The sequence below is a fragment of the Triturus cristatus genome, chromosome 4_2, assembly GCF_964204655.1.
Source record: "Triturus cristatus chromosome 4_2, aTriCri1.1, whole genome shotgun sequence".
Taxonomy (NCBI): Eukaryota; Metazoa; Chordata; class Amphibia; order Caudata; family Salamandridae; genus Triturus; species Triturus cristatus.
In genome coordinates, this window is record NC_140586.1 from 716,091,754 (window position 1) to 716,115,059 (window position 23,306).

General features: G+C 42.0%; 1 protein-coding gene across 4 annotated transcripts in view; it reads left to right on the plus strand.

Moving 5' to 3' along the window:
• Nucleotides 1–23,306, plus strand: part of LOC146834952 (CXXC motif containing zinc binding protein-like) — an 84,342-nt gene that overhangs the window by 21,505 nt on the left and 39,531 nt on the right. For 3 of the 4 annotated variants that reach the window (XR_014960673.1, XM_085602591.1, XM_085602593.1), the window contains 3 exons: nt 1,469–1,550; nt 10,297–10,328; nt 17,716–17,793. Coding sequence is in view for 3 of the 4 variants with exons in the window: in XM_085602591.1 (XP_085458717.1) it covers nt 1,469–1,550; nt 10,297–10,328; nt 17,716–17,793 (192 nt within the window). In the remaining variant the exon portion in view is untranslated. The remainder of the gene's footprint in view (nt 1–1,468; nt 1,551–10,296; nt 10,329–17,715; nt 17,794–23,306) is intronic. The other variant, XM_085602594.1, reaches the window with a different exon arrangement.

Consider the following 23,306-nt stretch of genomic DNA (forward strand, 5'->3'; position numbering starts at 1 on the left):
GTTCACTTTCGCAGCCGCACGGCCGCTTGGCATAGCCAATAGGTCTCGCTTTAGGGACCTTATAAGTATTTATTTATGCAACTGTTGCATGGCTAAACACTTATAAGGTCCCAAAGGCGAGACCTATTGGCTATGCCAATGCGTGTTAACTAATGCCCTTAGCTTTATGGGTGACTCCCGTCTGCCTCCAGCGGCTTGCATTGCAGTGCACGAGAGATGACTCCTTGTTGATGCCCCTATCTTTTTCTTCCCATATGTCTGCTCTTTCTGCTCCATCCCTCTTCCCCTGTGTGTAAGCTCCTTGTTGCTCTCTCCCAGTTCTTCTCTTTTGTCCCGAATGGCAGCTCCTCATTTCTCTTGTTCTCCCTCTTCTGGCACCACCGATCCCTCCCTATTTCCTTTGTGGAACCTTCTGGCAGCTTCTCTTTCTCTCCACCAGGATTGGGGGTTTTTCTTCACTCCATGGCAAGGGAGCCATCACAGCTTCTTTTCTCATAGAAGCAGAATTAGAACTGTATTGAAATCTCACTTGCCTTCAGTAAACTTCTGTTTTTGTATCTAGATGAAATTATAGTTTGGTTGAAAGAGAGCCTTGGACATAGTCCTTTGTTTCTTTCTATGTCATAGAAGCGAAACAATAATTGTATAATGAAGGCTCCCTTGTCATCCAACCTTCATTTCATATAAAAATAAAAACACTGTTAAAGAAGGCAAGAGAGCTATCAAAGTATTCTGACTTTTGCTTCTTAACTTTGTCTTAACCCCTTGAGTGCCCATGACGAGATGGTCTCGTCATGGGCCGCGGTTGCGCTGTGCCCATGACGAGACTATCTCGTCATGAACCCCGCCCGCTAATGAAACGCCCGGCACAGGGCGTGGAAAGGGCGGGGCACTCAAGGGGTTAATGTGCTTACATTGTGTTTACATGTGGTAGCGCTTTAACTCAGACCAGTTGGCTACTGGACAGATAGCAGTCCAACACTTGTGCCACCACTACATCCCTTGCTGTCACTATCGTGCCTTTTCTCCAGTTTGAGATCGAAGGCCAACAATAGTTGCCATCCTCAAATAGTCTTAAATCCACACTTGCGCTGAGCTCAGGGATAAGCTTTTCACTTGGGTGCTTGTAAGACTGTCCCTTTCTTATCGTTCATTATAATTCAAATTCACATTAATGTGGGTCATAAACAGCTCTCCCTATCAGACTGCTCTGTCTACCTCTTACTGAAGAGAAATCGCTGTGGCCAAAAACTCCAAACCTGCATTAACTCGTCCTCCTCTCTTGAAATGGCGTGCTTGAAAGAAGAAAAAAACAGGATAACATAAAAGAGAGCAAAATGTAATATCTTTCCTAAATGGCAAACTTTGCTCTTCTGCTAATACATTGTATCCTTTATCGGTCAGCCTTTTCAGTATTTGTATTTTAAAAAATATGATGTGCATAACATGACTGTGTTTTTGTTGTTAGGACAGCGTCCCTCTCAAGGGAGGTAGAGGAAGTGCGAGCATGGTGCAGAAGTGCAAGCTGTGTGCTAGAGAAAATTCCATAGGTAGGTCATTGATTTATTTTGAGATTTATTTGAAACGATGAAAGCTGGAGTTAAAATAATTGTGTGCAGTGTGGATTGCCTCTGGCGGCAAGCTCTTTATCATTGTGGCTACAAGCCTTAGCTAGCGAAATAGAACTCAACATGGTACCATAAGCTGACAACTGTTAGGGGTGATTGCTTTGTCCACTAGCCATTGTTGTCTTCATTTATGTTCTATACGGAAGCTCAAGTAAAAACACAAAAAGAAGAGTATTGTTACACATCTTTTTGTTCTTTCCGCACTCCAGTTCAACATTCATTTTTAGATCTCGCCTAGCGACGCAGTGCGAAAGCGCTGTCGCTAGCGAGATATATTGTTACTGAGTTGCTTCGGAAGGGAGACCGGAGATGTGCACACGCAGGACGGACTGCAATTGTGAACGCGCCCGTGAACACACACGTACAGACACGCGATGTGCACATCTCCTGCCCCCCTTCCGTCCTCGCAAGCCTCATGCAATTTTACTTTCTTTTTTTTAATGCGCACGCACGCTCCAAGTGCGGCGCGCTTTACACCTACAGCATGCCTCCCCCCACTTACCGGCTCTTGTGGGGACCCTGCACTGCTCCTCGGCTGGTCTCGCGTCTTCAGCCGGTCATTCAAGTACGGCAAAGTCCGCACGTGCCGCCACTGAGCACGAACCGCAGGCAACGCGCCGCCAGGCTGACTCGATACGTTAGAATGCGGGCGAAAAGTTCTAGGTACCGCGCATGCGCAGGCAGCCCTCGCCCTCCCAGGTCTCCTCCCCGGCCCAGATGTGGAGCTGCTTTTAAAAGAGGTGCAGGGCGCGTGCGGCTCTGGCAGTGCTCGTCACCTCACAGCTCTCTCTGACAGCCCCACCGAGCCGCAGCCATGTCAGACCAGGCCCCCTTGGGTGGGTGTGGCGTGTTTCCCCTCTTGGGTGGGTGTGGAGTGTTTCCCCTCTTGGGTGGGTGTGGCGTGTTTCCCCTCTTGGGTGGGTGTGGCGTGTTTCCCGTCCTGGGTGGGTGTGGCGTGTTTCCCGTCCTGGGTGGGTGTGGCGTGTTCCCCTCCTGGGTGGGTGTGGCGTATTTCCCCTCTCCGCCCACTCTCCGCCCATATTTTTCATTGGCTTGTGTCATTGTCCACTGTAGACTGTGGCTGTTCTTTGCTAAATAGGCTTAGTAGTCCCTCCTTAGCACCACCTTGTCTCAATTTGTAACTTCCCATGGCGACACCACCTGTTACGAGTGTTTTTACTTGGTAGGCTTTGCTTTAATTACAGCCTCCCAGCACAGCAGGCAGGACATGTTCTCTCCTAATGCTTTTTAATTTTTTTTATAGCATGGGCGCTGGCATTTGCAATACAATCAGCCTCACATTTGCGAGAGTTTAAGCTATTGGCGTTGTAAATGACAATGCCTTTTATTTATCTGTTTAAAAAACAACACTTAAATAAAAGGCATTGTCATTTACAATGCCAATAGCTCAAACTCTCATAAATGCGAGACCTATTGCATTGCAAATGCTTGTTATTCTTTGATTTCTCCAACCTCTATAAAACTGCTGAACTAAGGAGTGTTTTGGGTGAATATAGTATTTTACCATGCTGCCATGGCCTTCAAAATAGTTCAGTAAGTAATACTGCCAGTCAATGGAATATCCCTTTTACCGAACTTGATCTATTTGTTTGCTAAATCAGGAGTTTCTAATTAGCCACTCACTGATCATATCAAGCCATTGTACAAGAAGTACAAGCATTTGTAAATCTAAAATACAATAATTTATTTTTCTATGTTGACTGCACCTGTGCATCATACTTCTTGCCTATAATCATCAAGAAATGCATTACTGCATGCAGCTAAGAAATATTTATTCACGTCCCGATGAACTCTTTAGTGACTCTCTAAGAATTTGCCTCTATGAAAGCTTTTTGCACAAACGTTTTTTTGGAGTCAGTACTGCTGCTCCTCTTTCTTCACATCATTTATGCATATGGACTAGTCTTTGCTTGCAACTCTGCTTCCCAGGGCATAGTGGACAAAGCTCTCTAATGGTACCCCTTGAGATATAATTTCCTATTTTGGCTTTTACTGCCACCTTTATGCCAATAATACAAAGATATTGTTCTCTTCTCCGCCTTTTATGCTTTCACAGCCCACTTTCAAAACAAAATACCCGGCTGCCTTATGATCTTCCAGCACCGGAGGGTACTCCGATCCCTGTTGCTTAAATCGTAAAAACACAGTTGATTTGCTTCCCTGCAAACGTTTTTGATATGTAATAAAAGTAGGAATCAGAATGCTAACTCTGTCCTGTGACTTAGGCATGTGCATCTCAATCCAGAAATACTGAGTCTAACTCACCGTAAAGTAAAACTCTTCAGTGTATTTTGTTTGGTATTGATGACACTCTTCAGGTGGATAATGTATGAAAATCAGTTGTAAGGCTTTTTCGAGACTCACTTTAGCTATATCGTGGATTTAACTGGCCTCACTACCCCAAATTAATTGAGCGGTACAGTTATTGACTATTATTAGCTAAGAAAACAGTTTTTGGGTATGGCTAAGTTCGGAATTATCTGTGTGTTTATGTTTTTAGACCTTGAGGTCATTTTGACTTGCTTTTCTTTCTTCCAGTCTCTGGTGATTTCAAAATAAACTACCTTAATGTCTTGCATTGCGCTGACCATGTATTGGCCTCAATTAAAAAAAGTTGAATCTCAGGACTGGAATACTTTCACATCTTGCAATGGCTGTACATTCAGAAATCTGTCCACTGCTTCTGTTCCACACTGTCAGATCATAAACACCCTGGTAATAAGTGGACCTGATTTGAACAAAGTCTTTAACTTGGCCACCAAGACTCTCATCAACCTTCAGAGACATACATCTACCTTGTCCCTAGACACTAAGCTGGATGTCTCTTGGCCCTACACATGCCCAGCCCAGCAGGGCCCTGCTAATACCCACTCCGACATCCTTCCCTACCATGTCACTGTTGTAAAAATGTATATACAAGAGACATTGCAACATTCAAATTGGAAATGTCTAATCTATCATCCCACCTCTCATTTATGACGCAGAATATATTTGTTTGACTTAACGACTCCTTTCCAATTGTTTTTTGTGCCGCTTTATAATTATGTTCAGCAGTTCTATAGAAAGGCTGATCAAGTGAAAAAATACAAATCCAATTGAAATTCCAATTCCATTTTTTTTTTTAAAGGATCTGCATAAATAATTACTGCACAATGAGCAGTCATGGACAGCGGGTGCAGTGAGGATTCCATTTTAGAGGGATGACTGCTCCATGGAGATGCATGTTCGTAGTCATTGTATCCTTAAGCGTGTTAGCAGCCCCTGTACTACCGCATCACATACCGCTTCATTTGTCCAGAGTAGCATTCAAAGCTACTGTGATGATGTATTTTATTGCAAGGAGTCCTGCAGTGTTGACATTCCCCTCCGAGGAACACATGGTCAAATTTAGGAGCGTCCTTACTGACCAGAATAGATACATTTTTACAAAACCCTTTCTTTGCCCATCAGCCGCACAGTGTGACGTTAGATTACCACAGTTCTGTGAAGTTGTAATTCTTCTCTAGAGTTGCTTTAGTAGGAGTGGAAATTGACAGGCCCCAGGAGCTACCAAACCGAGTGACCTTAGTCCTACAAGGGACATGCCTAATGATCTTAATAATGGGGCGCTATCCTTAAACATGCTGCTATAACTTTGCAAGGTTATCAGACTTGCCTGTGACTTTCAAAGAGAGGACCAATATGTCTTGTATAACTCCAGTTGGCGGGCCAGTGATATGCTAACAGGACGAGACAGTCTATATGGTTATTACCCCTTTCATTTATCCACCACTGCTTATGCCTCCATCTTTTGAACTACGGCATGACCTATATTCACCACGAACATGTTTACGAGTCTTGATACATATGTACTCTATATAATGCCAGAGTAGACAAGTGTCTGCCTAAAACGTACCCGATTTATATATTGTTACTTATGTACCTATTTGAAGCCATTGTCTGGTCGTACTGTATATGTCTCCTGCCAGCCAATCCCAAACCACTATGATGTTTATACTCATCCAACATTTCAGCTCCCTAGTGTTAAGCATCACAGGTATTGTAAAGCAAGAGTTAACACAATCGTAACCTGTGGCGCCCATCTATGGCACACTCCTACTACACATACCAGCAGCATGACGTTACAGCAGGCATAATCATTAACCTGTCGTATAGAGCAACTCGTAGACCTTAACAACATATTTTTTATTAATATTTGTGCAGTTATTAAGTATTGAGAAGCCATCTATCATTTTAAAGCATTCCAGAGAGACTGTGAAGGCCATACAAAACCCAGAAATAACATAGTAAAAACAAGCATGCAATATCTATAAACTTATAACCATACATTATTAAACTGAATTAGGTCACTCTCCACATTCCTGCTCAGAAATTGCAGCCATGCATGTGTAGAAAAAAGACAAATTGCAGGATTCGTATGTTTCCATGCACATGTAAGATGTGTCTAAAGTATGCAAGGAAATCGTTTTCAGTTACTGAAATGCATCCTTTGCACTCACTCGCAAGCGTAATGTGTGCCTGTCGCAACAAAAAACATTTTTCTTTGTACATCAACAACATTGGCTTTGGTTTGTTTTTTACAAACCTATATCTCTGAGCGTTCAGTCTGTTCCAGTAGTTTGGTGGTTTTTAAAACTGTAAAATGTTCGGCTGGTCTCCAGTCGTCTTTTCCATATCCACCAAAAGACAGAGTAGTGGAAGCCTCAAATCAGTACCAATGTATGGGTAAATGTGCCCTCTCTATTAAGCTGTAAGCCTATTCATTTGCTGTCTCAGTAGCAGTGGCTTTGTATAGAGACCAACTGCAATATACAAAGCAATATTGTAATGGTAGTTGGTTTATTTTTTTGATCAAATACACCTCCTTCTTAAAGGTATGTCTCCTCATAGTCCAGTGAGTCTAAGCTAGCCAAAACATCAATGAACATTGAAGAACTGGGTTAGGATCAAATGTCCAGTGGCCCTTTCCCAAAGAGCAAATCCCTCTGTAGCAACTGCACCAACTCTAGCCACAATACAGCTAGCCACATGGCTGTTAAATCAACCGTTGTGCAAGAAAGGTACTAGCGCCATTTGCTTAACACTAGTGAGCCTTTTTTGAGCAGTACAGCAGCCATAGATCACTTGTCATTTTCAGAGGCCACTGCCAACTCTGGTCTTGCTGTCACATCTTCTCACTCTTAAAAGCTCATTAGCACTCGCAGAGGAAGAGTGGTCACAATACAATGCCACATATACCCCGCAGGATTGACTCAAGAACATTGGCCACAGCAGAGTGTCATTGAAAGAGGAAGCCTGGACTAGTGAACGAGTCCTTAATGGATTAATACATTCACTATACAAACCTGCGTTTGGCATCATGTTACCAGCTTTGAATTCTTCTGGCTTCACTCAGCCTTTCATCCCTAGAAGATCCATAAAATGAGTGCAATTGAACTGGTAACAATAAACCTCTATCATTCAGTACAAAGTGCCACATGGGGTGAACATACACTTTATAAATACATGTTATGTTTATATTGTGCCTGAGCTACAGTGACAGAGAGTACCTATCAGGCACACCAAATCTTACAGCTGGGGAAACACAGACATGGCCACAATGCAAATAGTTCATCAGCCCCACTTGAGCCGTCCAAAGTGCCAAGGGTTGGGGGATTAGAGGGCAATCATAAAAAAGGGCGACACATACCACTTACATCAAAGCCTTGCAAGTACACAGGAACAGGGAAAGTAGGCTGCATCATTACCTCAATACTTGCATTGAAATGTGTTTTTTTTTTTTCTTCTTATGAGCAAGGAAGCGGCAAGATCCTGTTGGATATTGAGGAGCTTTCTTAGATTGTAGCCATCTTTTTATTGGCTCATCAGTACTTTCTATTTACTTAGTTTGAATTCTGCCAGTCACCGCGTTTATAAAGTGTCTTTGATTTTAGAGCACTCTTGTTGTACATTTGCAGAATTACACACATTACGCCTATAAAGCACTCTAAGGCTGAAGGCGAATTCACAAGATGGCGTCTTGCCGAAAATACCAGTTGAATGATATAGACCTTTTAGAGTCGCATTATAAAAGTTGAAAGTCGGTTTACTCCACCAGGATGACTGAATAAGTTGTGTTTATTGTGGTATAGTTTGCCATAATGAAAGCACAAAATAATCATTAAAACAACGGTACATTTGTATTCTGTTGTTTATTTAAATGCCAAGGCACTAGATAGCCAACTTTGTTTTATCTAGATGAGTGCTGTGTGTATGCTGCAATTAACTTGGGAGTGATACCCAGAAGAGTGTCTTAGAGATTGTGACTAGAACAAAACTGAGTTTATTATGAATGCGTACAAACTGTTATGCCAGGGAGCATCCTGGCAATAGGATCCAAAAAATGGATGAGAAGCACAGAAGGGTTAAAGCTAAAAAGCCAGGGTTTGAGGCGAGTCCAGGGTGTTTTGGAGTGCTTTTCATGTTTTTCTGGCTAAAAGCTGGAAGGAGCGACCACCCAGGTGACTCTTCTCAATAGATGGAATGTGGAGAAGGTGCATAGAATCTGAGCCGAGAGTGTGTTGTGGGGCATACAGCTGGAATTTGGATTGAAGTTAGCGGGTCCTTTCCTGTGGAGGACTTTGTGAACAAAGCAGAGAGACTTTGGGAGATGATCCTGTTCTTAACCAGCAAACAATTAAAATGTTTGAGCATGTCAGAGACCGAAGCTATGAAGCAGCCCGACTTCAGCAATTTTCATGACTGGGAGTGCACGGATCAAGTAGTCCTGGGTTCCTGTGAATAAAGAGTTCCCATAGTCCAGTCTGGTGTTAATGAGTGCATGGATGATTGTGTGCTTGGCGTTCTCCAGAAGGAAAGACTGAATTTTCTTCATCATCCCGAGTAGAGCAAAGAAGATGGCCACTACTTGCCCCATTTGTTTGGGAAAGAGGTGCTGTTGGTCAACTATGAAGCTGAGATTTTTGGCTGAACATGCAGGAGTAGAATTGAGGCAACTTCCTATGGCCTCCAACCCAGAGACCAATAGATCGAGTTTTTGACAAAGAAAAGAATCCCGGGTTTTATCTTTGTTGGGAGTGAGGCAGCTAGGCAACAACCAGTCTGCCACAGCTTGCACACATTGATAAGAAGGTAGCTGTAAGTGCAGGGTTCTTGGCGGCAGAGAAATAGATATGTCTCATCTGCATATAACCTCACTACTGTACCGAATGACCAGATGATGGAGATCAGGGGTCTGATGTAAATATTAAATCGAGTGGGGCTTAATGAAGATCCTTGAGGTACCCCGCAGTTAGATGCAGGGAATCAGAATGGTAAGGAGGATGGGATACAGTTTGAGTTTTTCCAGACAAAAAAATAACCTATGCACTTCTGGGAGCTCTTACAGATACCTTTGTTGAAGAGGCTGGAGGGGATGACGTACATTCTCCCAGGAAAAGGGGGTGGAGCAAGTTCTAATAAAATATTTACACAAATCTCTTAAAATAGGGTTGATGGTCTCTTTGCCAAGAGAGATGATGTTGGCAGGGCAGGAGTTTAAGAGAGATCCCGAACTGATAGTTCACATCGGGTCCAGAGTCTCATGTAAGGATAGTTCAGTGAAATGCACAGATGTCACCAACTCCTAGTTGTCATTGAGTACAGAGACGGAGTCTAAAGATGGTTGAGAGAAGGAGTCCTAAATTATCTACATTTTATTCCGAAAGAAAGAGTTTAGATTGTGACATAACTCTATGATGAGAGAGGAATCTTATTGGAGTAGGCTAACAGAGCAAAGCAATATGGTATCTTCCAAATGCAAAAATCCGTTTCAGTGCTTTAGATGATTTGATGATTTTTTTTATTTTGTACTAAAAAATCTTTTTTAGTAGATCCGATAAGGTGTAACTCTTAATCGTAGATCTAATAACATAGCAAGACTTTTCATCATAGGATTGTCTTTATAGCCATTATAACCGTTTAAATTTACGCGTGGCCTCCATTAATGCCTCTGTAAAGCATAGTGCAAGTGCAAATGGAGTCAAGTTGCTACAGGTGCAAGCAGGTGGATGGAGTAAGGGGGGGCTAGTTTTGGAAACATTCTTAGTGGCAAAGGACTTATCTTGGCCAAAGGTGAATAATTCCCATCAAGAGGGTAGAGAAGTTTCTCTTGTTTGATGAGCAACCAAACTGTAAAAGGCTTTGGTGAAGCTCATCGTAGGGAGAAATGGGACCTCTGAGCCTTCGTGCACTGAAAGACGTATACTTGGGTTTTTATGCTCTGTTATTCATTTGTATGCACTACTTTGGGCATAAAAGCATCATCCTTTTGATCCTGTCTGATAATAGTCTAATATGTGTATCTGCAATTGATTTAGGAAATTAATTCAATCCAGTTGAAGAGCTGTGGTCGTTGTGACCATTTGGGAATCAAGTCTTGGTGTTATGAGACCCAACAAGTGTAGCGAGTGGGCTCTTAACGCACAATGGGACTCAGCCATTAACTACTAGAGCTCTGCAAACCCCCTTCTCAGGATCTTGTAGGAATGAAACTCCCTAAGGAATGATATGAGCAGAGGATGGAAGTGTAGAAGAGGCATCTTCTGTTATATGGGCATATCTGTTTGTGATCAACATACTTACTTGTGTGTGTCTTTTTTTCTTATAGATATCTTAAGACAGACCATGAAGCCCTACAATGTAAGTCACTTTTGAAAGCATAAACGCAGTGCTTCAGTAGTATCAAAACGGTATTGCTTTAGATTAGCGTTTTACATGGATCATTTTAATAGGTGATTTGGGAACATAGATGCTGTTCAGTGAGAGAAAAGTGTAAAATATTTGTCTTTGTACATTACTTTTGCATTAATAATAAGCTCATTTGCATACAAGGTTAAATAGAAGGGGCTTATGTAGAGAACATCTGCGTAGCTGATTGCTTATTTATTTTTTTTGAGTTTAAAGAAAAGTTTATTGGATATAAATAAGAAACATAACAGTTCAAAATACATCATATACCATAATATAAATCAAAAATTGGTTATAGAACAAGAGAGATGAAAGAAAGAAAAGGAGAGAAAGAAAAGAAAAATAGAGAGGGAAAAGTGGGAAAGAGAGGGGAAATCAGAAGATAAACAGCGATATCGTAACTAGGATACAGTATGTAAACATTTCGGTGAATGATAAAATTAGTATGAGTAACAAACGCGCAATGTACATTAAAATATTAACATTAGATAAAGTAAATTTTCTGATTAAAATTCATGGAGGCTTGGGTACTTCTTCATTACAGGGAGTATGCAACGGTATAACACGAGCAGAAGCATTTAGGAAATTGGTGACTGGTAACCACAACAGATCTCGTTTAATGGCCAAAGCAATTGGATAAACATAAGCTCGGTCTAATCTGTGATTATAGCAGACACCATACCACCAGGCTTGGAATGAAATATTAGAGGCATTTTTCCACGATTTTGTAATTTGTTGAAATGCAACGGCTAAAAGTAAGTCCACAATAGAGGTGGAGGTTCCGAGAGAAGACCATTCCTCTGAGACACTACCTAGGAAAATATGAACATAAGAAAAAGGGATATGTGTGTGAAAGATTTTGTTGATTTGCTGCCAAACTCTGATCCAAAAGGCATGAACAGGAGGGCAAGTAAAGAGCATGTGGTAAAGGTCTGCATTGGGGGTAGGGCATGACCAGCAAGTAGAAGGAACAGTAGGATCTATACGATGTAGTTTGGTCGGGGTAATTAGGAGTCTATTGTAAAGAAAAAATAAAGTTTGTGTGATATTAGCTGCTCTAGACGACTTCCTTATTTTATTCCAGATCTTTTCCCATGTTAAGACTGAAAAAGATATACCCAAATCTACCTCCCAACTGCATTCTGTTGTAGACTTAGTACGGGAAAGAGATGTAGATCTTAATTTTTTATAAATAGTGGATGCCGAGGATGTGGTATGTATAGAAGAAAGTGTGAGAGGAGAAGCTATTGTATGGGTAGGGACTGAGGATAAATTATTGAAAGAATTTAAAGCAGTAGAAGTCAACAGTCGATATTTCGATAGGTAGGACGGAGGGAGAGAAAAGCGGGTGCGAAGTACAGAGAAGGGAATACAAGCGTCTTCTTGAAATAGTTGGTGGGTCCACTTAAGGTCAAGTGCCAGCCAATCTTTCCAAAAAAGTGTCCTATTTTTGATTTTAATATGTTTATTGTACCAAATTGGGGAATATAGAAAACGGGAACGATCATCAAGACCTCCAAACAAAAGAGGCTGAAAAGTTTTTCTGGCATTCTTAAGAATAGGGAGTGACATTTTCAATGGGACGAGAGTTAAAGACAAAAATTCTTCAAAGGAAAATGGATGGAAAAAGGAAGATTCTAATTCTACCCATAAGGGACGAGGATTAAAAGTGTCTAGATCTGTAGATAGTAGAAACGCAGAGTGTTTGAGAAAAAACGATGTGTGATAGGAAGAAAAGTCAGGGAAATTGACTCCACCCATATGCTTAGGTTGCTTAAGCTTGGAGAGAGACATCCGAGGATGTTTATTGTGCCATAAAAATTTTGATAAAATACCATAGATTTTTTTGAAGCAAGATTTAGGGATATTAACAGGTAGATTGGCTAAGTAAAATAAAATTATCGGAACTAACATCATTTTAATCGAATCTAATCTGCCCCACCAAGATAAGAATAAAGGGTGCCATCTTGATGTAGAGTTACTTAAGGTGAGTTGTAAATTTTTTAAGTTTAGAGCCACCGTATCTTTAAGGGAGGGAGTGAACCATAGACCCAGATATTTAATTTTAGAAGTGTTCCAGTGAAAGGAAGAATCTATAAAATCAGCGTGAAAACAGTATTTGTTTAGAGGGAGAATTTCGCATTTGTCAATGTTGAGTTTGTATCCTGAGACTAGAGCAAAAGCAGAAACTTCTGATAAAAAGGCTGGAATAGATGATTGAGGTTTTGAGATAAATAAAAGAATGTCATCAGCATAAGCTGAAAGTTTTAAATTGCTGTCTGCATAAGGAAAGCCTGTAATGTTAGAATTCAAACGGATTTTTGTTAAAAAGGGTTCTAACGCTAAAATAAATAAAAGTGGAGAGAGGGGACAACCTTGTCGAACCCCTCTATGGAGGGGAAAAGAAGAGGATATAAGGCCGTTGGCTAAAATAAACGATCTAGGAAAAGAATATAATAATGAGATATATGCAATAAATTTGGGACCAAAACCAAACCAACGGAGTGTGGAAAAAATAAATTGCCAGTTGACTCTGTCAAAAGCTTTTTCAGCGTCTAATGCAATGGCTGCTAAAGAACCTGGATGAGAATGGGATTTACTAAGAACATTAAAAAAGAGACGAGTATTATCTGATAAATAACGCCCTTTAATAAAACCAGATTGTTCTCTGCCAATTAACCGTGGTAAGATATTGTCTAGGCGAAGGGCTAAAATCTTTGCAAAAATTTTATAATCCAAATTTATCAAAGAAATGGGTCTATAGTTTTTGCACAGAGTGGGGTCTTTGTTGTCCTTAGGAAGAAGACATATTAGAGCCTCTTGAAAAGAGCCTTCAGATTTTCCAGAAGAAATGAAAGATAAAAACAATTGGTGTAATTTAGGAACAAGGAACGAAGCAAAGTGTGCGTAGAATTCCATGGTAAAGCCATCTGGCCCAGGAGCTTTACCCTTTTTGAGTGAATGAATAGCTTTAAGAATATCACTGGGGAGAATATCTGAGTCCAAAGCGGAGAAATCAACATCCGGGGGAGACGGGGAGGGGATAGAGGATAAGTAATGAGAAATGTCCGTCAAAGAGGGCGAAAACTCAGGAGTATAGAGCGTTTGATAGAAATTGACAAATTCTGAGAGAATATCTTTATCTATATGGACAGTTGTGTTATTAGAGGTTACAATAGAATCGATCTTTGTGCGCTCTTTTTTGACCTTAAGATAATTGGCAAGTAAATTGCCAGATTTATTCTGAGCGTTATAGTATTTAGCACTGGATTTTAAAAGAATTAGGTTTGCAAATTCTGTAGAGAGTTTATTAAAAGAGAGTTTGGCTTTAATAAGATCATTCAGCGTAGATTGATTTTCTGTTATATAATAAGAATGCTCCAATTTCTTAATTTGTGAATTAAGTGTTTGAATAGATTGCATAGATGCTCGACGCTTACGGGACACGAATGAAATAATGAAGTCTCTTGAGGCAGCTTTAAAAGTGTCCCAAATGAGTTGGGGGGATGTAAGGGGAGTGTCATTTTCAGCAAAGAATATGGTTGCAAATTCCAAAAATGATGATGAAAATTTGGGGTCTAATAATAGAGAGTTATTAAATCTCCAACGTTTAGTGCCTTTGTTGGGGGGAAGTAGATCTAAGCTTAAAATAACTGGTGCATGGTCTGAAATTAGAATGGATCCTATGTCCGAATGGGAAATATGTTGTGTGAGAGATTTGGAAATAAAAATATAATCAATTCGGGATTGGGAGGAGTGTGCCGGGGAAAAGTATGTGTATTCCTGGGTTGTAGGATGACAAAGTCTCCAGGAGTCTACTAGAGATCTTTGTTGAATAGTGGACGTGAACTGGTTGTGCATGGAAGAAGGAGAAAATCGGGATTTGGATCGCCTGTCTAAAAAGGGGTCTAAAATCATATTACAATCTCCGCCCAATATCAAGTAATCATCCGTATATTGCATTAAAGACGAAAGAAGGTGAGGCCAAAACGTTTTGTCCAAAGTTGTGGGGGCATAAATATTGAAAATAGTTAAGGGAATTTTGTTAATCAATAATGATACAACAACCCACCTACCCTCAGAGTCATTTTCTTGCTTCACAAGTTGAATGTCTAAACGTTTGTGACATAGTATAGTCACACCATTTCGTTTCCCTGAGCCAGGCGAAGCATATACATGGCCTACCCATTGACGACGCAGTTTAGATAATTCACCTTCAGTTATATGAGTTTCTTGCAATAACGCAATATCTCCTTTTAGAGTAGCAATATGAGATAACACCCTTTGGCGTTTAATGGGAGAACCCAAGCCTTTGACATTCCACGATACAATATTCAAAGTCATCTAAAATATAAATAATAACTCTTCAATTATCGTAGAGACAATCATATGTAATGTGTACTAACTGTACAATGCACGTTAAATTAATACCAAAAGGAAGTATCATAAAAAACTGTTGATAAAAGCTAGACATATTTAAACAAGAAAAAGAGAAGTTATAACACCAAAGAAAGAGGTAAATGTATAAGATAGAAACTGAGAAGTTAAGGAATAAAGTAGAATGAGGAAAGGAAGAACAAGAGAGGAAGTTATAGATTATTACGAGAATGCCAGTAGAAAAAAGAAAGAAGGAGAAGAGGCAGGACTGAGGTAAGAGATACAAGATATGAAAGAAATAACAGAGAGCCCAACATAGAGAACAGGATAGGGAAGCGAGGGCAAAAACAAAAGAGAAAGGGGGAAAGACAAGGAGGATAAAACTAGAGAAGAACAAGATAAAAGAATAAATAAAACACATACCACAAAAAGACATGGACAAATGGGGATGGTGGAAGCCCATGAGGAAAACAGCACACCAAACGCGGGGTACCCCGATACAGAACGGAAAACGAAGACATCATCCAGGCATTGGAGATACGATCACGGAAGGACGACGATACCTTGCTGCTTCTACAATAAAGAAAAAGGGGGAGAGGAAGACCAATTACAAAGGATATACGAGACTTATGATCACATACAATGACAAGAAACAGAAGAACAAAAATTAATATAAGCCACCAGCATTTAGAAAAGATAAAGCATTTAAAAAAAAAAAAAAAAAGATAAAACAATCGCTTAGTTATAAAGGCATAAGATATAAGCCTTGAATATCTTCAGGTCTTTGAAGTACAAGGAATTTCCATGTTGCCTTCAATACAAGAGTCAAGAAAGGCTTGTAGACGTGCTGGGTCTTCATAGGACGTGGTTTTGTTGTTAAGGGTGACTTTCATAAGACATGGGTGAAACAGGCCATAACGCGCATTGAGATTCCGTAGTGCAGGTCTCATATCCAAAAATTGTTTCCGACGGTCAGCAGTTGCTTTCGCATAGTCCTGAGCAAAAAATAAGTTGTTACCCTGCCAGGACACTCTCCCTTTACTTTTGGCTGCATGAAGAACTTTAAGTAAGTCTGTGTATTCTAAAAAATAAAGAATGACACCACGAGGCTTGGAAGTAGAGGAAGCAAACTTAGAGTTTGGGCCTAGTCGATGAGCTCTTTGAATGTTCAATTTTGGAGATTCAGGAATGTCCAGCAGGGTTGGTAAAAAAGACTGAAAGAATGAAGGCGCATCGGATCCCTCAATTCCTTCCACAAGGCCATAAATGCGTAGGTTGTTACGCCTATTTCGATTTTCCAAATTCTCAATCTGAGTCTTGAGATGAGCGACCTCTAGCTGTAATGGAGGTATTTGAGACGTGACAGACTGAATAGAATCAACCCGTTGAGAAAGCAGAGAGGACTGTTGCTCCATTTGAAACCATTTATCCTCAAGGTTTTGGAGACGAATGTTGGTCTCTTCCATATGAGGTTTAAGTGCGCGAATTTCCTGAAGAAGAAGTTCCATGGATAACATCGTTGTAGAGCCTGTTGGAGACGGTGGATCTTTTTTAACACGTTTTGTAGAAGTGGTAGATGAATTTTTAGGCAATTGTTTAGTGTTACCACGAGGTAAGTTGGGCTGAGTAGTAGCGGCATTGAACTGCGTAGGCTCAGGGTCTTCCGTACTGTCTTGTAATACACTGAAGGGATTAGAATCACTCATTGTAGCGTTGTCACCCAGAGTAGAGCTAGTACGGAGTGCACGTGCTTTTGCCATATTAAAACCACACAATAAGATGCAAACGTGTGGAGAAATGTGGATACACAAATGTTTAAATGCAGAAGTCCAGCCAAAAATGATGAAAGTCAGTGTAAAAAAGGAAAGAAATGAGGCAAAAAGGGCTTGGAAAAGTATGTTGCACAGGTTGTTTATAAACAGCAAATGCTCAGAAAAGCAAAGAGAGCGACCTTGCATAGGTAGAAAATAAAAAAGCCATGACCTCGAGTCAAATCTGAGGTGATAACATTCTGCGCCGAGATAAAAAACAAAATGGCGGCCACAGAAACGAGCGCGAACGAAAGTGCGCTGAAAGAGAGTGAAACAGCTCACCCTGAAGGTCGAAAATGAGTTCACATGAAAGCGCTATGATTCATATCATCTTGCCAGCGTCAGCATCATCCCGAGGTTAGAGAAAGGATGCCTGGTGAAAGCTCCGGTCTTCACGTCAGTGAGGAGCTCCGCGATCCGGCGGCCATCTTCTTTGGCGTCCAAGCCACGCCCCCCCTGATTGCTTATTTATGCATCATGTGAATATTTTATTTGTAATATAAAATGGTCATTGCCTCCTAGAATTTTCCCATTAAAATGTAAGTGGACTGAAATGGAGTAGGAGACCCGATTTTGCCAATATCACAAGTTGTCTTTCAAATGTGAACTAACATGGAAGAAACATTTTTATTTATAATCTATGGTTTCAAGTTACCAAAGGAGAGCAGATGAGGCATGTTCTGCACTAGCCAAAATCCCCTATTTTCTCTCTTAAGTCTGCGTGGGAATGATAGAACTAAGAAAGCCTTAGAAATGTATTGCTAGAGAATTTAAAAGGTAATTCTTTTGAGTAGTAGAATAATTTATGAAGGATAAAACCTGGGTATTTTCAAGAGCTCCCCACTCCCCACCCCACCCCCCCCCCGCCCCCACTTGTGGTAAAGTGGAACTGATCTTAATCATTTGCAAACAATCTGTGTTTATTCATTCTTGTGGATCATGATATAGGCTAAAGAATTGAATTTACACTTGAAATTTTATTTCTATGACAAATAGGGTTGTTTTGGCTGATGAGTCATAATATTTGATGATACACTGTTTTTTGGCAAGAACAGCATATTGATTGTTTTGCTTTGAATAGCAGTGTCTCATGCCAGGGATCGTTATCTGATATGTAAACATTTCAATAAAATCTCAATGTTACTTTTTAGGCTGAAGACAATGAAAGATTTAAGACTATTGTCGAGTTTGAATGTCGGGGCCTAGAACCAATTGACTTCCAGCCACAGGTAGGTTCTTCTTGGTAGCATAAACGTTAGTGAGGGTGCCGCCTCATTTTGGAATGGACAGTTGTGCTATAGTAATGTTTTTAATTCATTACTCTCTTGAACTAGATTTGAACCGCAAGACCTCATAGTTAAATGTATCTGAGGGGCACATGTACGACCGTTTTTAATTGTCGCAAACAGAGAATATGCCCGTTTGTGACCACTAAAATGGCTTTTGCAATATCCCAACCCAATTTTGTGAGTCGGTAATAGGGTTTGTGAGTGGCTATTAGGAAGGGGCGTACCAAGGGCATCCCTTCCTAATAGCGAGTCGCAAGGGCAAGTAAGATTGTTTTTTGTCCCACGGACCACTGCCTACTCTTCAAAAATGAAACCAAAAGGTTTTATTTTTATTTTTGAAACGCATTCTGTTTTCGTTTAAGGAAAATGGGCTGCATTTTCTTTTAAGTTGCTTTATTTAAAAGCAAACACAAATATGGTTGTTTGCTGACCCCAGCAGGCCACCATCCATATGTTATTGCCCCTTCCCAATGGGTAGCAAATTGCGACCTGCCTCATGAATATTGATGAGGCAGGTCATATGCGACCCAGTTAGGAATCGCTAATGTGTCTGAGACACATTAGTGAATTTCATTTTGCGACTCGCAGCTTGGTGTCGCAAAATGAAAGGGTCGTGCATGTGCCCCAAAGCCTCTGCCAAACTATAGAGCCACCAAATCCTTTGCTAAAGAGAATATTTTGATACAAACGTATTTGTACTTTAAATTATATATTCCAAGATTGGTTACCCACTAAATATGAGTAGTAATTCTCCCTACCCAAATGTTTTATTGTACCACTACTCTAATAAGAAACATACTTTTTACTATATGCACTATCATGAGAAATTATTTACTTAACACATTTTATTAGTACTGTGCAAGTTGCAAACAAATCATGCTTCTTATTCAAGTGCAAGGGCATATCTTGCTTCCTAAAATCACTAGTGTCACAAAGATTTATTTTATGGGAGAAGAATGGGGAGCACCATAGTGATAAGGACAATGGCCCTAGTAATTTTAAGAATTGCTTAAAGGACAGTTGTTAAGAGAGGGTTAGCTTACCTTCCAGATAGAGGTTGTCAACAAGGATGTGGAAGATGCACTTTAATGCACTGTTTTATCATTGTTTTTTAAAGTATTTGATCATATAATTAGAAAGTGCATTAAAAAAAATATATATATCTTTATTACATTTTATATATTGTTGATACATGGGTACAAACACATATGGCTTACAGTAACTTCACACTGTTGTTGAGGCAGGAGGTCCTAGATAGCACAGTCACATGAGACCAATCAGCCACCGGATCCATGTTCATTGGAAATATCCCCCATATTCGGCAAAACCCCACGGTCAGATGGGCCAAAATGCTTGATCCAGCAAAGACAAAGCATTTGCCAGCAGAGGCTTGAAAGTATGATGTTTGTTCCTGTGTGCCGTGTCTGTGTACATTGCAACAGATGCCGCAAGTGCATTCACATTCGAACTCAAGCTTTATCAAGTACCCATAACAATGAGATAACACCCCCCACCTCAACCCATGTATGTCCGATCAGTGCCCTATCCAAGAGTAAACCAGTTCCAGTGAATATCTGAATATTTAGTACTGTGCCTCACAACAGATGCCAAAATCTCTATCATCATACCCCCAAGGACATCCTAGAAGCGGGGTCCAACCCCTGCCCATCTAGTTTACCAACCGTGGTAAGGGGCCCAGCGGAGATTACCAAGAGGGGAAAACCCCTGCCTAAGCATTATCTCTCAGAGTAAAGGTTAATCGCTCAAGTTGTTCCATTCCAGTGGATCCATCCCCTCTCCCCTTGTGCACCGATATTCATTCAGCAAGCGCCCAACGGAGCATGTCTGCCCACCAACATTTCAGTGGGGGCGCCACAGTTGACTTCCAAGCCATAGTAATACACTGTTTAGCTAAAATGAGTGTTAAGTTCTGGAATCTCAACAAACCCTTGTTCTTCTTGGTGATAAGTCCCATGTCAAGGAAGTATCTAAGCGGGTCCAGCGGAAACAAATTATTTATCACCGCTGATAATCACCTGATACACCCGTTCCCAAAAGAGGCGAATTAATATGCAGAACTGCACCGTGTGACGGAAGTCCACATCAGTGGATCTGCACCTCGGACATACGTTACAAGCACCACATGTTGCTAATCCTATGTGGGGTGCGATTTGCATGATGCAGGAAGTGAAATTGTATTAGTCAAAACTGTGCGTTTCATGTCCCCTGTTTGACCGATTGCAAGCTTTGGTCCCACTGTTTGTCTGTGATATCAGTCTCAAGCGCCAATTTACACTAATCTCGTAACCGTGCTTGTTCTGCAGTTGGTCTACTCCGCAACGCATAGTATAGATGTGTGATGGCCCTTGTAGTGTTCCCCCCTGTTAAAGCCACTTCATCGAGTGACCTCGTGGGGGGTTGCTCTCGATCGGATCCCCAGGTCTTACGCATCACATTCTGCACGGCCAAATACAGTAAGAACTGCTCGGGACCTAGTCCATGATCTAACGCCAAAACATCGAAAGCACAGAAACCCTCCTTGGTCACCACATCAGCCCAAATTATGATTCCTGCTGCTTCCCAATCCCAAACCAGATGCGTGGTCCTCAAGCCTGTGCATTCTGGTATGACCCAAATCGGTAGACTGGGCGCATAAGGCAAATGGCGCTGCCCATCTCTGACATATCGTTTCCAGACGTATAGCCCTGTACGTAGCAGCACACTATCCGTGTACCGAGGAGGGGTAGTGTCAAAAAGCCTATGAAACAGTGGTCTCCCCGCCAGCTTATCCAAAATGCCAGAACATTCTAGAGACTGTTCTTCTGCAATCCGCATCAGCCACTGCAGTTGTGCTGCAGTATTGTACGATTCGTAATCCGGGGCTCTGATGCCACCTTCATCCAAGAAAGCAAATAGTTTATGTAGAGCAACCCATCTCCTGCCATTGCCCCAAATCAAATTCCGTCAACACCGTTCTTAGATCCAGGAAGAAGGCTTTATGGATAGTCAATGGTAGGGCTGCTAAAAAAAATAGCATTTTGGCAATGCCAATTGAAGACAAGGGTAGTTTGGCCCAAAAATGGAGGGAGAAGCGAATAGAAGTCACCGCCTTCCCTAGGTTCCCCGCTAGCAAATCATGTGGATCATTGTACACCTGCACTCTCAGATATTTAGTATGTAGGAGGCTGGTTTAGTATATGGTGCACACTTATTTAAGTGATGCATCTTGCACTAATCCAGACAACCCTTATGGTGATTTTAGTGGTCTTTGATAACTTTGGCAGCTGTGGAGAGCAGCCTTCAGGCTTATCTTGAAGGAGCGTAAAGCAGCTTGTTTTACCAGTTTAATCTGTAGTGTAGATTAGATGAAAAAGAGACCACACATTGTTTAGCAAAAATAAGCCTATTTATTACAACACACTGTCACATTGGTATATCTCCTATCCGGAGATATCAGCACAATGCACAAGAATACTTCAAAAGCAATCAGGTAAGCAGCACAAAATACAGTGGTCTCCAGGGGGAGACCCAACCATATATTAAGAAAGTGCAAAACGAACTGCAACGGAGGACAGTACTTGGACCAGAAGACCCAGAGGAGCTGGGGGACACAAAGAACCACCCAAAGTGCTGAGGAACCCCACTGAGGCGGTTTGCAGAGTGGAAACACAGCAACGTGCTCAATAGAAGTCAATGAAGAAGTTGCGGTTGCAGTTTTAGAGAAGGACCCTTCCCGGAGGACCCTGAGGAAAGCCTTTGAAAGACAGAAGGTTGGAGAGCCACCCCACCAGTGGATGCCCCAGGAACCAGGTTACCTGCACCAGGGAAGCTGGGTGCATAGGGGTGAAGTGACGTCGGAACCTGGCGTAGACAGCAATAGGAGACTCCGGAGAAGCTGCCTCTGGAGAAGACTGCGAAGGAGTCCGGTGGAACCCAAGAGTGGATTATGGAAGTAAAGAACCTGCAAGCAGAGGGAACAGATTCTATACCACTTGGACGTGAACAGGAGGCACAGAGACACAACGCTCACTGATGTCCGGAGGTTCTGAGGAGTCGACGGTGACCTTGTCGCTGCAGCTGTGAGGACCAGGCGACTTTGAGGAAGACTAGGAGCCGTGCACGAGCTGTCCCACGTCGGATGTCGATGTCTAGGTGGTTGGTGCCAGGCAGGATCACCAACAAGCCTTGGTAGCTTAGCTGCAACCGGTGTTGCAGATGAAAAAGGAGCAAGGTTGGGACCAGCACGGTCCAAGAGACTTACTCAACAGCAGGAGAGTCGGAGCAGGCCCAAGCAAGCAGGGGAGCCCACTGAAGCAAGAGAAGATCCTCGAGATTCATGACTGAATAATACTTGTTCACATCAAGCCGGATCGAGGGAGGGATAACCCTGACCAGAAGATGACTAACATTGTATATGTTTTATTGTCTAATTGTGCATTGCTGCATGTGGATCCTACTCTCATTTTGTAAACAATAAATATCTGTTTGAAAGAAAAAACAAAGCACAGGAGTTGCAAGAAGACCTTGAGCAGCTCACCAAAGATGGAGGTCCACGGTGCAGAGGATGCCGTGAGGGCGCTGATCTTGGAGGGAAGATGTGCTGGAGCTTCTTGAATCCCAAAGATGTCTGGAGTGCAGAGCCAACACGCCTTGGCAATGTCAAGTCAACGCAGTGCACAGGGATTTCGTCCCAGTGACTCCGAGGGATACTGGCCTCGAAATTGCAGAGAGGACTGGTAAGGCCTTGAGGGAGGTGCAGAATCGCCACCTGTGTTGCTGAGCCTTGGGAAGTCCATAGGCCGACAAGTGCAGCAGACCAGTCAGCTTTGTTGCGGTGCCTGCAGATGCAGGGGAGTGACTCCATCACTCCAAGGGAGATTTCTTAGGGTGTCCTTGATGCCCACAGGTCTGTTGAGGAAGCAGAGACACAGACGATGAAGACTACTTGAACAGCGAGACCAGGAGCTGCAGTCTCGGTTCCAGTCAAAGTCCAACGAAGTCCAAGTGTCCAGACAAGTAAAGAGCGATGTAGTTTCAGGGTTGAGTCTTGTCCCACAACGAATCTAAGGACCCACCCACAGGTAGGCCCTTAAGAACCCTAAGGGAAGGGTTGGAACAACTCCAGAGTCCCTCCCAGAGGAGGGGCTGGACTTGAGGGGACGATACTCCCATGTCCTTTGTCCATTTTCACGCCAGAGCGGGAACCAAGGGTTCCTAACTGGTCCAAAGTGGATTATGCAAGGATGGCACCAAATGTGCCCTTCAAAGCAGTCTGGTGGTGCTGGCATGCGCCCCCACCCCAGCCCAATATATTAAGCCCTGTCTGGGAGGTGGTCACACCTCCCTTATGATAGGAAACCTATTGTTCTACCTTACCCTACTCTAGCTCAGCTCAGCAGCAGGAGGGCAGAATCGTGTCTGTGGTCGGCAGCAGCACTAGCTTGCTGACAGAC